The sequence below is a fragment of the Mobula birostris genome, chromosome 18 (assembly GCF_030028105.1).
Source record: "Mobula birostris isolate sMobBir1 chromosome 18, sMobBir1.hap1, whole genome shotgun sequence".
Classification (NCBI taxonomy): domain Eukaryota; kingdom Metazoa; phylum Chordata; class Chondrichthyes; order Myliobatiformes; family Myliobatidae; genus Mobula; species Mobula birostris.
Window position 1 is genome coordinate 1,538,660 of NC_092387.1, and position 15,804 is coordinate 1,554,463.

The 15,804-nt window shown below is 43.0% G+C and overlaps 1 protein-coding gene across 1 annotated transcript in view; it reads left to right on the forward strand.

Moving 5' to 3' along the window:
* The window catches only part of otud7a (OTU deubiquitinase 7A), a 113,738-nt gene that overhangs the window by 11,535 nt on the left and 86,399 nt on the right, over positions 1–15,804 (forward strand). The window contains exon 2 of the mRNA XM_072281919.1: positions 12,588–12,758. Coding sequence (XP_072138020.1) covers positions 12,588–12,758 — 171 coding nt within the window. The remainder of the gene's footprint in view (positions 1–12,587; positions 12,759–15,804) is intronic.

A 15,804-nucleotide genomic window follows, 5' to 3' on the forward strand; every position in this document is an offset into this window, starting at 1 on the left:
GACTTACAGCAGTCTGAAATGCTTGTGCATATAGACATTAAGAAAGAGGATGTGTTGGAGCTTTTAAAAAGCATTAAGTTAGGTAAATCACCGGGACCGGATGAGATATACCCCAGGTTACTGTGGGAAGTGAGGGAGGAGATTGCGGAGCTTCTTGCGATGATCTTTGCATCATCAATGGGGATGGGAGAAGTATCAGAGGATTGGAGGGTTGCAAACGTTGTTCACTTGTTCAAGAAAGGGAGTAGAGATAACCAGGAAATTATAGACCAGTGAGTCTGACTTCAGTGGTGGGCAAGTTGTTGGAGAAGATCTTGAGAGGCAGGATTTATGAGCAGTTGGAGAGAGATGATCTGATTAGGGATAGTCAGCATGGCTTCGTCAAGGGCAGGTCGTGCCTTACAAACCTAACTGAATTCTTTGAGGAAGTAACAAAGCACATTGATGAAGGTAGAGTAGTGGATGTAGTGTATATGGATTTCAGTAAGGCATTTTGATAAGGTTCCCCATGCAAGGCTCCTCCAGAAGGTAAGGAGGCATGGGATCCAAGGAGATCTTGCTTTGTGAATCCAGAATCGGCTTGCCCACAGAAGGCAAAGGGTGATTGTAGATGGTTCATATTCTGCATGGAGGTTGGTGACCATTAGTGTTCCGCAGGGATCTGTCTGGGACCCCTGCTCTTTGTGATATTTATAAATGACCTGGGTGAAAAAGTAGAAGGGTGGGTTAGTAAATTTGCTGAAGACACTAAGGTTGGGGATGTTGTGGATAGTCTGAAGGGTTGTCAGAGGTTCCAGCGGGACATCGATAGGATGCAGAACTGGGCTGAGAAGTGGCAGATGGACTTCAACCCAGATAAGTGTGAAGTGGTTAATTTTAGTAGGCCAAATTTGAAGACAGAATATAATATTAATGGTAAAACCCTTGGCAATGTGGAAGATCAGAGAGAGCTTGGGGTCCATGTCTGTAGGACACTCAAAGCTGCTGCACAGGTTGACAGTGTTGTTAACAAGGTGTGTTGGCATTCATAAACCATGGGTTTGAGTTTAAGAGCATTGAAGTAATGTTAGGGCTATATAAGTCCCTTGGTCAGACTCCACTGAGAGTACTGTGTTCAGTTCTAGTCACCTCACTACAGGAAGGATGTGGATACTATAGAGAGAATGCAGAGGAGAGCTACAATAATGTTGCCTGGATTGGAGGGTGTACCTTATGAGAATAACATAGAAACATAGAAAACCTACAGCACAATACAGGCCCTTTAGCCCACAATGCTGTGCCAAATGTACTTACTTTAGAACTTACCAAGGGTTACCCATAGTCCTCTATTTTTCTAAGCTCCATGTACCTATCCAGGAGTCTTTCAAAAGACCCTATCGTATCTACCTCCACCACTGTTGCCAGCAGCCCATTCCATGCACTCACCACTCTCTGTGTAAAAAAAACTTACCCGACATCTCCTCTGTACCTTCTTCCAAGCACCTCAAAACCGTGGCCTCTCTTGTAGCCATTTCAGCCCTGGGAAAAAGCCTTTGACTATCCAGACGATCAATGCCTTTCATCATCTTATACCCCTCTATCAGGTCACCTCTCATCCTCCACCGTTCCTAGAAAAGGCTGAGTTCACTCAACTTGTTCTCATAAGGTATGCTCGCCAATCCAGGCCACATCCTTGTAATTCTCTTCTGCACCCTTTCTACATTTTCCACATCCTTCCTGTAGTGAGGTGACCAGAACTGAGCACAGTACTCCAAGTGGGATCTGATCAGGGTCCTATATAGCTGTAGCATTACCTGTCGACTCTTTAACTCAATCCCACTGTTGATGAAGGTCAATGCACCGTATGCCTTCTTACCCACAGAGTCAACCTGCAGAGCAGCTTTGAGTGTCCTATGGGCTCGGAACCCAAGAACCCTCCACACTGCCAAGAGTCTTACCATTAACAGGCAATAGACAATAGGTGCAGAAGTAGGTCATTCGGCCCTTCAAGCCAGCACCGCCATTCACTGTGATCATGGCTAATCATCCATAATCAGTATCCAGTTCCTGCCTTATCCCCATAACCTTTGATTCCGCTATCTTTAAGAGCTCTATCCATCTCTGTCTTGAAAACATCCAGAGACTTGTCCTCGACTGCCTTCTGGGGCAGAGCATTCCACATATCCACCACTCTCTGGGTGAAAAGGTTTTTCCTCAACTCCATTCTAAATGACCTACCCCTTATTCTTAAACTGTGGCCTCTGGTTCTGGACTCACCCATCAGCAGGAACATGCATCCTGCCTCCAGCGTGTCCAATCCCTTAATAATCTTATATGTTTCAATCAGATCACCTCTCATCCTTCTAAATTCCAGTGTATACAGCCCAGTCACTCCAATCTTTCAACATATGACAGTCCCACCATCCCGGGAATTAACCTTGTGAACCTACGCTGCACTCCCTCAATAACAAGAATGTCCTTCCTCAAATTTGGAGACCAAAACTGCACACAATACTCCAGGTGTGGTCTCACCAGGGCCCTGTACAGCTGCAGAAGGACCTCTTTGCTCCTATACTCAATTCCCCTTGTTATGAAGGCCAGCATGCCATTAGCTTTCTTCACTGCCTGCTGTACCTGCATGCTTGCTTTCAGTGACTGATGTACAAGAACACCTGGATCTCATTGTACTTCCACTTTTTCCTAACTTGACTCCATTTAGATAACAATCTGCCTTCCTGTTCTTACCACCAAAGTGGATAACCTCACATTTATCCACATTAAACTGCATCTGCCATGCATCCGCCCACTCACCCAATCTGTCCAAGTCACCCTGCATTCTCATAACATCCTCCTCGCATTTCACACTGCCACCCAGCTTTGTGTCATCTGAAAATTTGCTAATGTTACTTTTAATCCCTTCATCTAAATCATTAATGTATATTGTAAACAGCTGCGGTCCCAGCACTGAACCCTGCGGTACCCCACTGGTCTCCACCTGCCATTCCGAAAGGGACCCATTAATCGCTACTGTTTGTTTCCAGTCAGCCAGCCAATTTTCAATCCATGTCAGTACTCTGCCCCCAATACCACGTGCCCTAAGTTTGCCCCCTAATCTCTTATGTGGGACTTGTATCAAAGGCTTTCTGAAAGTCCAGGTACACTACATCCACTGGCTCTCCCTCGTCTATTTTCATAGTTACATCCTCAAAAAATTCCAGAAGATTAGTCAAGCACGATTTCCCCTTGGTAAATCCATGCTGACTCGGACCTATCCTGTTACTGCTATCCGAATGTGTCGTAATTTCATCGTTTATAATTGTAATGCCACATTCTGCCATCATACTTGACCTACCAAAATGAACCACCTCACACTTATCTGGGTTGAACTCCATCTGCCACTTCTCAGCTCAGTTTGGCATCCTATCACTGATTCGCTGTAACCTCTGACAGCCCTGCACACTATCCAGAACACTCCCAACCTTTGTGTCATCAGCAAATTTACTAACCCATCCCTTCACTTCCTAGTCCAGGTCATTTATAAAAATCATGAAGAGAAGAGGTCCCAGAACAGATCCCTGAGGCTCACCACTGGTCACCGACCTCCATGCAGAATATGACCCATCTACAACCATTCTTTGCCTTCTGTGGGCAAGCCAATTCTGGATCCACAAAGCAATGTCCCCTTGGATCCCATGCCTCCTTACTTTCTCAATAAACCTTGCATGGGGTACCTTATCAAATGCCTTGCTGAAATCCGTATACACTACATTTACTGCTCTACCTTCATCAACATGTTTAGTCACATCCTCAAAAAATCAATCAGGCTCGTAAGGCACAACCTGCCTTTAACAAAACCATGCTGACTATTCCTAATCGTATTATGCTTCTCCAAATGTTCATAAATCCTGCCTCTCAGGAACTTTTCCATCAGCTTACCAACCACTGAAGTAAGACTCACTGGTCTATAATTTCCTGGGCTAACTCAACTCCCTTTCTTGAATAATGGAACAACATCCACAACTCTTCGGTCCTCTGGAACCTCTTCCGTCTTCACTGATGATGCAAAGATCATTGCCAGAGGCTCAGCAATCTCCTTCTTTGCCACGCACAGTAGCTTCGGGTACATCTCGTCTGGTCCTGGAGACTTATCCAACTTGATGCTTTCCAAAAGCTCCAGCACATCCTCTTCCTTAATGTCTATATGCTCAAGCTTTTCAATCTGCTGTAAATCATCCCTACAATCGCCAAGATCTTGTTCTGTAGTGAATACTGAAACAAAGTATTCGTTAAGTATCTCTGCTATCTCCTCCAGTTCCATACACACTTTCCCACTGTCACACTTGATTGGTCCTATTCTCTTACGTCTTATCCTCTTGCTCTTCACATACTTGTGGAATGCCTTGGAGTTTTCTTTAATCCTGCTCGCCAGGGCCTTCTCATTCAAAGAGTCAAAGATTCAAAAAACTTTATTGTCATTCTAACCGTACATCAGCTCTGCAGGCAGAATGAGACAGTGTTTCCCAGGAGCAGTGCAATCATAACATAACAAACGCAACACTAAATAATAAACATAACAATAACTAGTAAAACACAATAGCCACATGTCAGTTAAAATCAAGTTATAAGTGTCCAGTGCAAGTTAAAAGTGTCCAAAGCAGAGTCAGGTAGAGCAGCTATTTAGCAGTCTGACTGCCTGTGGGAGGGAGCTGTTTAGTAGCCTTGTGGTTTTAGTTTTGATGCTCCTGTAACGTTTGCCTGATGGCAGAAGAAGAAACAGTTCGTGGAGAGGGTGTGAGGGGTCTTTAATGATGTACCGTGTCTTCTGGAGGCTTCGACTCTGAAAGAGATCTTGGACAGAGTGCTCCCCTAACCACCCTCTGCAAGGCTTTTTTGTCAACAGCACTGCAGCTGGAGTACCAGGTTGTGATGCAAAAGGCCAGCACACTGTCAACCACGCCTCTGTAGAAAGTAGTTAAGATGATAGTGATGCTTGTTTAAGCTTCCTCAGAAAGTGCAATCTCTGCTGGGCCCGTTTCACAAATCCCAGTGGTGTTCCTGGACCAGGTGATCTGCACCCCAAGGAACTCATGGCCTGTAACCTACCATCCTTTCCCTGTCTTATTGAAACATACCTATTCAGAGCACCACGCAAATATCCCCTGAGTATTTGCTACATTTCTGCCCTGAGAACATCTGTTCCTAATTTATGCTTCCAAGTTCCTGTCTGATAGCTTCATATTTCCCCTTACTCCAATTAAACAGTTCACTAACTTGTCTGTTCCTATCCATCTCCAATGCTATGGTAGAGGAGATAGAATTGTGATCACTATCTCCAAAATGCTCTCCCACTGAGAGACCTGACACCTGACCAGGTTCCTTTCCCCATACCAGATCAAGTACAGCCTCCCCTCTTGTATGCTTATATTGTGTCAGGAAACTTTCCTGGACTCACTTAACAGACTCCACTCATCTAAACACCTTGCTTTAGGGAGATGCCAATCAATATCTGGGAAATTGAAATCTCCCACCACAACAACCCTATTTTTATTACACCTTTTCAGAATCTGTCTCCCTATCTGCTCCTTAATGTCCTTGTTACTATTGGGTGGTCTATATAAAATACCCAGTAGAGTTATTGATCCCTTCCTGTTTCTAACTTCCACCCACAGTAGACAATCCCTCCATAACTCCCTTCTTTTCTACAGCTGTGACACTATCTCTGATCAGCAGTGCCATGCCCCCACCTCTTTTGCCTCCCTCCCTGTCCTTTCTGAAACATCTAAAGCCTGGCACTCAAAGTAACCATTCCTGCCTCTGAGCCATCCAAGTGATGGCCAGAACATCATAGCTCCAAGTACTAATCCACGCTCTAAACTCATCCGCTTTGTTCATGATGCCTCTTGCGTTAAAATATACTTGTCTCAAACCATCAGTCTGAGCGTATCCCTTCTCTATCGCCTGCCTATCCTCCCTCTTGCACTGTCTCCAAGCTTTCTCTATTTGTGAGCCAACCATTCCTTCCTCTCCTCTTCAGTTCAGTTCCCACAAACCAGAGATTCCAGTTTAAACTCTCCCCAATAGTTTTAGCAATCCTCCCTGCCAGGACATTGGTCCCCCTCGGATTCAAGTGCAACCCGTCCTTTTTGTACAGGTCACGCCTGCCCCAAAAGAGGTCCCAATTATCCAGAAATGAATCCCTACCCCCTGCTCCAATCCCTCAGCCATGCATTTATACTCCACCTCACTCTGTTCCTATACTCACTGTTGCATGGCATAGGCAATAATCCCGAGATTACTGCCTTTGAGGTCCTGCTTCTCAAATTCCTTCCTAACTCCCTGTAGTCTGCTTTCAGGACCTCCTCCCTTTTCCTACCTATGAAATTATTTCACTACTTCAATAAGTTAGGAACTACAAAGAATTTGAAGGTATCAACAATTCTCTTGAATGTTACAATGAAAATGAAGATTTAATAGATGCAGTCATGAAATGCACTGTTTGAAGGCAGTCCGTAATCTTGCACTTGGTGCCTGTGTTGATTTTATGCATTTATAGTCAACCAAAAGAACACAGTGTTACACCGGATGAATTCCTTCATCGATAGCTATTTGGCACATACACAGTTCTAGAGTACTGCGGTAGTATGGTAGCGTTCTAATTTGTTCTGTATTTCATTTACATATGTAATTTGTTACTCAGGTGAACGGTAGTTTGTCTCTTTCACATCTTTTTATTTCCATGAAACTTCAGCTAATTGGGTAGCTGTTTTAATAGAGCCAAAATGTACTGGTCCCAATGTGTCTCAATTAACTGGAAACCATTGTATATACCAAATGTGAAATACCTTGTCAACATTGTTTTCAGGAGCTTTCACTGTTTTAATGGTATAGTTGTTTTAATCTAAACTGAATTCACTGCTTATACAGCCCTCGGGTTCTAAATAGACTATATTTTATGTGCATGGAATGTGATTTCCTAGTATAAACATATTAAAATATAAGTGAATAGAGTACATTATTTTTTCTTGTGTGTATGTTAGTGTCTGCAAAAGGTCGAATTAACATTGTGTTTTTCCACCGGTATAAGAACAGAAGTATGTCATAGACCCAGTAAGTCTGATCTGGCCTTTAGGTTTGAAAGTGAAGTTGAGACCAGTGAACGTAACCTTCAATGTTATCTCAACCATGTACAGATTTAACAGAAAGCAGACCTCTGGGACAAAGAATTCTAAAGAATCACAACGTCAGTTCCTTCTCACCAATCTTTAAGTGGCCGACCTCTTAGCCTGAGTTCCAAATTCACCCTGCACCCACCCTGCCTACTCTTCCCACCGACCCCCCCCCCCGTGAAGAAGCAAGGGAAGCCAGATCTCATTTCAATGAGCTCCTCCTTGCATTAAGGTGATCATTTTCATTCAGGTTTTTATGTAAACAAATAGTTCATGTGTGGTGGCTTGTAATTTCTCATCGATTCTAAACTTGCGTAAAATAGCAGCTAATCTTGATCTAGTCCCCAATAAGTAATCCTGAGCTAGTCCCCATTGACACCTGGTAATCCTGATCTAGTCCCCAATGAGACCAGGTAATCCTGATCTAGTCCCCAGTGAGACCAGGTAATCCTGATTTAGTCCCCAGTGAGACCAGGTAATCCTGATCTAGTCCCCAGTGAGACCAAGTAATCCTGATCTAGTCCCCAGTGGGTTTGTAGCTTAAAGATCATGGCTGCTCAGACTAGAATCAGAATCGGGTTTAATATTACCTGCATATGTCGTGAAATTTGTTAACTTAGAAGCAATAGTACAATGGAATACATGATAAATATAGAAAAGAATGAATTACAGTGGGTATATAGAACATAGAATAGTACAGCACAGTACAGGCCCTTCGACCCACAATGTTGTGCCGACCCTCAAACCCAGCCTCCCATACGAGCCCCCACCTTAAATTCCTCCATATACCTGTCTAGTAGTCTCTTAAACTTCACTAGTGAATCTGCCTCCACCACTGACTCAGGCAGTGCATTCCACACACCAACCACCCTCTGAGTAAAAAACCTTCCTCTAATATCCCCCTTGAACTTCCCACCCCTTACCTTAAAGCCATGTCCTCTTGTATTGAGCAGTGGTGCCCTGAGGAAGAGGCACTGGCTATCCACTCTATCTATTCCTCTTATTATCTTGTACACCTCCTTCTCTCCAAAGAGTAAAGCCCTAGCTCCCTTAATCTCTGATCATAATGCATACTTTCTAAACCAGGCAGCATCCTGGTAAATCTCCTCTGTACCCTTTCCAATGCTTCCACATCCTTCCTATAGTGAGGTGACCAGAAATGGACACAGTACTCCAAGTGTGGCCTAACCAGAGTTTTATAGAGCTGCATCATTACATCGCGAGTCTTAAACTCCATCCCTCGACTTATGAAAGCTAACACCCCATAAGCTTTCTTAACTACCCTATCCACCTGTGAGGCAACTTTCAGGGATCTGTGGACATGTACTCCGAGATCCCTCTGCTCCTCCACACTACCAAGTATCCTGCCATTTACTTTGTACTCTGCCTTGGAGTTTGTCCTTCCAAAGTGTACCACCTCACACTTCTCCGGGTTGAACTCCATCTGCCACTTCTCAGCCCACTTCTGCATCTTATCAATGTCTCTCTGCAATCTTTGACAATCCTCTACACTATCTACAACACCACCAACCTTTGTGTCATCTGCAAACTTGCCAACCCACCCTTCTACCCCCACATCCAGGTCGTTTATAAAAATCACGAAAAGTAGAGGTCCCAGAACAGATCCTTGTGGGACACCACTAGTCACAATCCTCCAATCTGAATGTACCCCCTCCACCACCACCCTCTGCCTTCTGCAGGCAAGCCAATTCTGAATCCACCTGGCCAAACTTCCCTGGATCCCATGCCTTCTAACTTTCTGAATAAGCCTACTGTGTGGAACCTTGTCAAATGCCTTACTAAGATCCATATAGATCACATCCACTGCACTACCCTCATCTATATGCGTGGTCACCTTCTCAAAGAACTCTATCAGGCTTGTTAGCCACGATCTGCCCTTCACAAAGCCATGCTGACTGTCCCTGATCAGACCATGGTTCTCTAAATGCCTATAGATCCTATCTCTAAGAATCTTTTCCAACAGCTTTCCCACCACAGACGTAAGGCTCACTGGTCTATAATTAGCTGGACTATCCTTACTACCTTTTTTGAACAAGGGGACAACATTTGCCTCCCTCCAATCCTCTGGTACCATTCCCGTGGACAACAAGGACATAAAGATCCTAGCCAGAGGCTCAGCAATCTCTTTTCTCGCCTTGTGGAGCAGCCTGGGGAATATTCCGTCAGGCCCCAGGGACTTATCTGTCCTAATGTATTTTAACAACTCCAACACCTCCTCTCCCTTAATATCAACATGCTCCAGAACATCAACCTCACTCATATTGTCCTCACCATCATCAAGTTCCCTCTCATTGGTGAATACCAAAGAGAAGTATGCATTGAGGACCTTGCTCACTTCCACAGCCTCCAGGCACATCTTCCCACCTTTATTTCTAATCAGTCCTACCTTCACTCCTGTCATCCTTTTTTTCTTCACATAATTGAAGAATGCCTTGGGGTTTTCCTTTACCCTACTCGCCAAGACCTTCTCATGCCCCCTTCTTGCTCTTCTCAGCCCCTTCTTAAACTCCTTTCTTGCTTCCCTATATTCCTCAATAGACCCATCTGATCCTTGCTTCCTAAACCTTCTTCCACCTGACTAGATTTTCTACCTCACTTGTCACCTATGGTTCCTTCACCCTACCATTCATCATCTTCCTCACCGGGACAAATTTATCCCTAACATCCTGCAAGAGATCTCTAAACATCGACCACATGTCCATAAACAACAGGAATTCTGCAGATGCTGGAAATTCAAGCAACACACATCAAAGTTGCTGGTGAACGCAGCAGGCCAGGCAGCATCTGTAGGAAGAGGTGCAGTCGACGTTTCAGGCCGAGACCCTTCGTCAGGACCACATGTCCATAGTACTTTTCCATAGAAACCATAGAAACTACAGCACAGAAACAGGCCTTTTGGCCCTTCTTGGCTGTGCTGAACCATTTTCTGCCTAGTCCCCACTGACCTGCACACGGACCATATCCCTCCATACACGTCCCATCCATGTATCTGTCCAATTTATTCTTGTATGTTAAAAAAGAAACCGCATTTACCCCCTCGTCTGGCAGCTCATTCCATACTCCCACCACTCTCTGTGTGAAGAAGCCCCCCCCCAATATTCCCTTTAAACTTTCCCCCCCTCACCCTTAACCCATGTCCTCTGGTTTTCTTCTCCCCTTGCCTCAGTGGAAAAAGCCTGCTTGCATTTACTCTATCTATACCCATCATAATTTTATATACCTCTATCAAATCTCCCCTCATTCTTCTACGCTCCAGGGAATAAAGTCCTAACCTATTCAACCTTTCTCTGTAACTGAGTTTCTTAAGTCCCGGCAACATCCTTGTAAACCTTCTCTGCACTCTTTCAACCTTATTTATATCCTTCCTGTAATTTGGTGACCAAAACTGAACACAATACTCCAGATTCGGCCTCACCAATGCCTTATACAACCTCATCATAACATTTCCAGCTCTTATACTCAATACTTTGGTTGATAAAGGCCAATGTACCAAAAGCTCTCTTTATAACCCTATCTACCTGTGACGCTACTTTTAGGGAATTTTGTATCTGTATTCCCAGATCCCTCTGTTCCACTGCACTCCTCAGTGCCTTACCATTAACCCTGTATGTTCTACCTTGGTTTGTCCTTCCAACGTGCAATACCTCACACTTGTCTGTATTAAACTCCATCTGCCATTTTCCAGCCCATTTTTCCAGCTGGTCCAAGTCCCTCTGCAGGCTCTGAAAACCTTCCTCACTGTCTACAACACCTCCAATCTTTGTATCATCAGCAAATTTGCTGATCCAATTTACCACATTATCATCTAGATCATTGATATAGATGACAAATAACAATGGACCCAGCACTGATCCCTGTGGCACACCACTAGTCACAGGCCTCCACTCAGAGAAGCAATTCTCTACTACCACTCCCTGCAAAAACTTCATCCCAATTCACACCCACAAGTAGCCTTGTAGCCTCATAATTTGCCTTTCCCCAATTAAAAATTTTCCTGTCCCCTCTGATTCTATCCTTTTCCATGATAATGCTAAAGGCCAGGGAGCGGTGGTCACTGTCCCCCAGATGCTCACCCACTGAGGGCTCTGTGAACTGACCCGGTTCATTACCTAGTACTAGATCTAGTATGGCATTTCCCCTGGTCGGCCTGTCCACATACTGTGACAGGAATTCGTCCTGGACACACTTAACTAACTCTGCCCCATCTAAACCCTTGGAACTAATCAGGTGCCAATCAATATTAGGGAAGTTAAAGTCACCCCTCTTATTTTTGCACCTTTCCAAAATCTGCCTCCCAATCTGCTCCTCTGTATCTCTGCTGCTACCAGGGGGCCTATAGAATACCCCCAGTAGAGTAACTGCTCCCTTCCTGTTCCTGACTTCCACCCATATTGACTCAAAAGAGGATCCTGCTACATTACCCACTCTTTTTGTAGCTGTAATAGTATCCCTGACCAGTAATGCCACCCCTCCTCCCGTTTTTCTGCCCTCTCTATCCCTTTTAAAGCACTGAAATCCAGGAATATTGAGAATCCATTCCTGCCCTGGTGCCAGCCAAGTCTCTGTAGTGGCCACTACATCATAATTCCATGTATGTATCCAAGCTCTCAGTTCATCACCTTTGTTCCTGATGCTTCTTGCATTGAGGTACACACATATGTATACATATGTATATTAAATAGTTGCAGAAACAGTAATAATAAAAGTGAGGCAGTGTTCAATGTCCATTTAGGAATCGGATGGCAGAGGGGAAGAAGCTGTTCCTGAATTGCTGAGTGTGTGCCTCCAGGCTTCTGTACCTCCTTCCTAATGGTAGCAATGAGAAGAGGGCATGATCTGGATGATGGAGGTCCTTAATAATGGAGGCTACCTTTCTGAGGTACCGCTCCTTGAAGATGTCTTCGATACTATGGTGACTAGAACCCACAATGGAGCTGACTCATTTTACAATTTTCTGTGGCTTCTTTCAATCCTGTGCAGTAGTTCCCCCCACCCCACCATACCAGACAGTGATACAGCCTGTTAGTATGCTCTCCACAGTACATCTGTAGGAGTTTCTGAGTGTTTTAGGTGTCAAATCAAATCTTCTGAAACTTCTAGTGAAATATAGCCACTGTCTTGCCTTCTTTATGCCTGCATCAGTATGTTGGGACCAGGTTAGATCCTCAGAGATGTTGACATCCAGGAACTTGAAACTGCTCACTCTCTCCACTTTTGATCCCTCTATGAGAATTGGTTCGTGTTCCTTTGTCTTACATTTTCTGAAGTCCACAGTCAGCTCTTTGGGCTTACTGACATTGAGTGCAAGGTCGTCGCTGTGACATCAGTCAACCAATTGGTATATCTTGGTCATCAGCTGAATAGATTTCATGTTGATTATATTTAAACAATAAGGACCAATGTACAACTTTACATTTATAGGAAAGAATTGGGATCTGAGTGCAGCACTGAATGACTTTGAACAGCTTAGGCAAGTTCACACTGGGAATTTGCCTCGTGTGTTCAATGAAGGAAGCTTCTGCAAACAACAAGAGAAAGAACAATCCAATCAGGTGAACAAGTGTGAACAGAGACCGGATGAGATTGCTCAAGGTAATAATGGTTTCCCTGTGTTCCTACAAGCATCTTGAACAATTTCAAAGATATTTTGACTGTCTTAAGTACTTGCCAAGTGACTCTACAACTGGAGTTACAAACAGAAATGGAAGATGTTATAAGTTTCTCGTAGATCTATTGGTATCAAACAAAACTCAAAGTAAACCCATCTTATCAGTTTTTCATTGATCACAGTAAGATTGCTGAGCATTAGTTCTTTATTTAGGAACAGAGTAAAGTTTTCAGTCTGATTTTCGGCAGCAATTTCAGCAATGTTGCCCAGGGAGCCTGACCCATATGAATGAAGAAAACTTCGACAACAGTGAGAACAAAGCACAGCCAGGTAACTGTGTATAAATGAACTTGTTTAGAAAAGTAGAGTAATACAATTCAACATCAAAATAGAAAATGCTGGAAATACTTAGTAAGTCAGGCTACATGTGAGGAAAGAGAAACAGTTCCGTTTTCAAGTCAATGACTGCCACTGAATCAAATTTATCCTAATAAATCATATTTTACAGAATATGACAACAGCACAGTAGTTAATTTATTAGCAAGAAACTTGATTAACAATTTTTCACCAGGTATCCCTGGAATTTAAAATGAATGATCACAAATTTGTAAAAGTTAACTTGTTACTGGTAATAGTGACCACAGATTTACTAGATTCCTGTCATTTTAGGGAAGGAAGCTTGCTCCCCTTAAGTGGCCAGCATATAACTCCAAACATTCTAATATGGTTGTTCCTGTCAAATGCCCTCCACAACATTGTAGCAAGCCACTCAGTTTAAGATAATTAGAGGTAAGCAATAATTGTCGTTCTTGCCAGGATGACCGGATCCCAAAACATGAACGAATGAACCAAAATCTGTTGAGATTGCTTTCTTCTGAATGAGGCCTGTCCCCAAATATCCAGTGAACATTTGCTCTTAAAGAAATTGCATGCTGGGATGTTGTATCTGCATATCAGATAACCAAAACCACTTCTCTCTTGCTGATGTTTTCCCATATCTTCAAATTCCATGGGCATGCAAACCTCTTAAATAATAGGATAATTGCCAAAAGTTAATTAGGATATTGTTTAACTTCAACCTGTACCTACACAACTTTGCATGATTTTTATTTTAGGTTTAAGCTGTATGTCTCCATGAACACAATGTTTTACAGTACGGGTGACCCAGGTTCAATTCCTGCCACTGCCTGTAAAGAAGTGATTGCCAACCTTTTTAAGCCCAAGATCCCCTACCTTGGGCTTAGTGAAAGGCAAGATCTACCCACAAAATGGTTTAGAGAAAAAACAACTCAGATTGTACTTCCAACTTGAGGCCTTTTATTTGGGCTAATTGTATTTGAATTACATAAAATGCTTTTGTCAAACTTTCAAATTAATTCAACCAAGAAAACACTGTAACTAGCATATCAAACAGGCCATAGCTGTCTTTCTTTAAGAATATTACAATACCTTTTGTAGTAACTTCTGCTTTGAAAAAGGACCACTCGACAACTTCATGTCCAAAGGAACAACTTTATCTGGGACAGCAAAACCAATGCTGCGAGGGGCTTATACACACATGCGCAGAAAAGACTGGAAGTAAAACCCCGCAACCCTGGAAACAACCTCTGTTTACAAACAGCTTTCCATAGCGGTAGTATTGCTATATTACCATTATCCTAATTGGTATTAACTTATCTTTATAATGCTCACATTACACTTCTCCCCCTTTAAATTCCAACATTCCCCAAATGTAAAAGAACTGGGAAACAAAAAACGGTGGTGTCATTATCTTGCGTACCTCTGGAACTTACACTAATGTCTCAGTAACAGTTTACCAATACAAATCAGCTGAAAAACATGGCAGATTCAACTTTCAGTCTAACAAAGGAAACTGTCCATTCAAATATTCAGTCTGTCAGGAGGTTTGCGAGAGTGCTGTGCTGCAATAGATGAAAATTATGAAATCTAAGTACAGGAGCTGTCTTACTGATAGGGTTGCCAACTTTCTCACTCCTAAATAAGGGACAAAAGTAGCAGTATAATACGGGACACTTGTGTTTACCCCAAGAAAAACTACCATGACCATGAAGCCTTGCACGGGCACCTGTGTGTGCATACGTGACATGCACATGCGTGTACGTGCCGATTTTTTCCTACAAATCGGTTTTGGCTTTAATCTTCCTGATTCTGTTAAGTAAAACTACACTATACATACATTATTTCTACTTTATATAGGCTGTGTATTTATCATATCATTCCTGCTTTTACTATATGTTAGTGTTATTTTAGGTTTTATGTGTTATTTGGTATGATGTGGTAGGTTATTTTTTGGGTCTGGGAACACTCAAAAATTTTTCCCATATAAACTAATGGTTATTGCTTCTTCGCTTTACGCCACTTCAGCATGAAAGGTTTCATAGAAACGCTCTACCTTAGCGGGGGAAATATGGGACAAGGGTGGTCCCGTACGGGACAAACCAATTTAGCCCAATATACGGGATGTCCCGGCTAATACGGGACAGTTGGCAACCCTACTTACTGACAGACACCTCACAGACTGTCTCAAACTGGCTGTCTGTAGTTATGATCCAAATTTCAGGGAACTAGCAGAAAGTATTCAGCCCCGGTCATCACACTGAGTGCAACAGTCAATTTTTATTCATTTATTTTTCGTGTTGAAATAAAATTAAATAATGAAACATAGAATTAAAGGTGTTGTAATGTGAGCATTATAAAAATATGTAATACTAATTATGATAGTATTTCCAGGTAGCAGGGTTTTACTTCTGGTCTTTTCTACTCTGGTGCATGGCGGGGGAGCTACACATATGCACACTGGGCAAGAAGAACGGAACTAAAACCCGGCAACCCAGAAACAATCTCTCTTTACAAACAGCTTTCAGTAGCAGAAGTATTGCTGTATTACCATTATCCTAATTAGTATTACTTATTTTTATAATGCTCACATTACAACAGTATTTGTGTATTTATTTTTCATTTTTTTCGGGATCTACTGCGAAAGCCTCAAAGATTGACTGGTTGGCGACC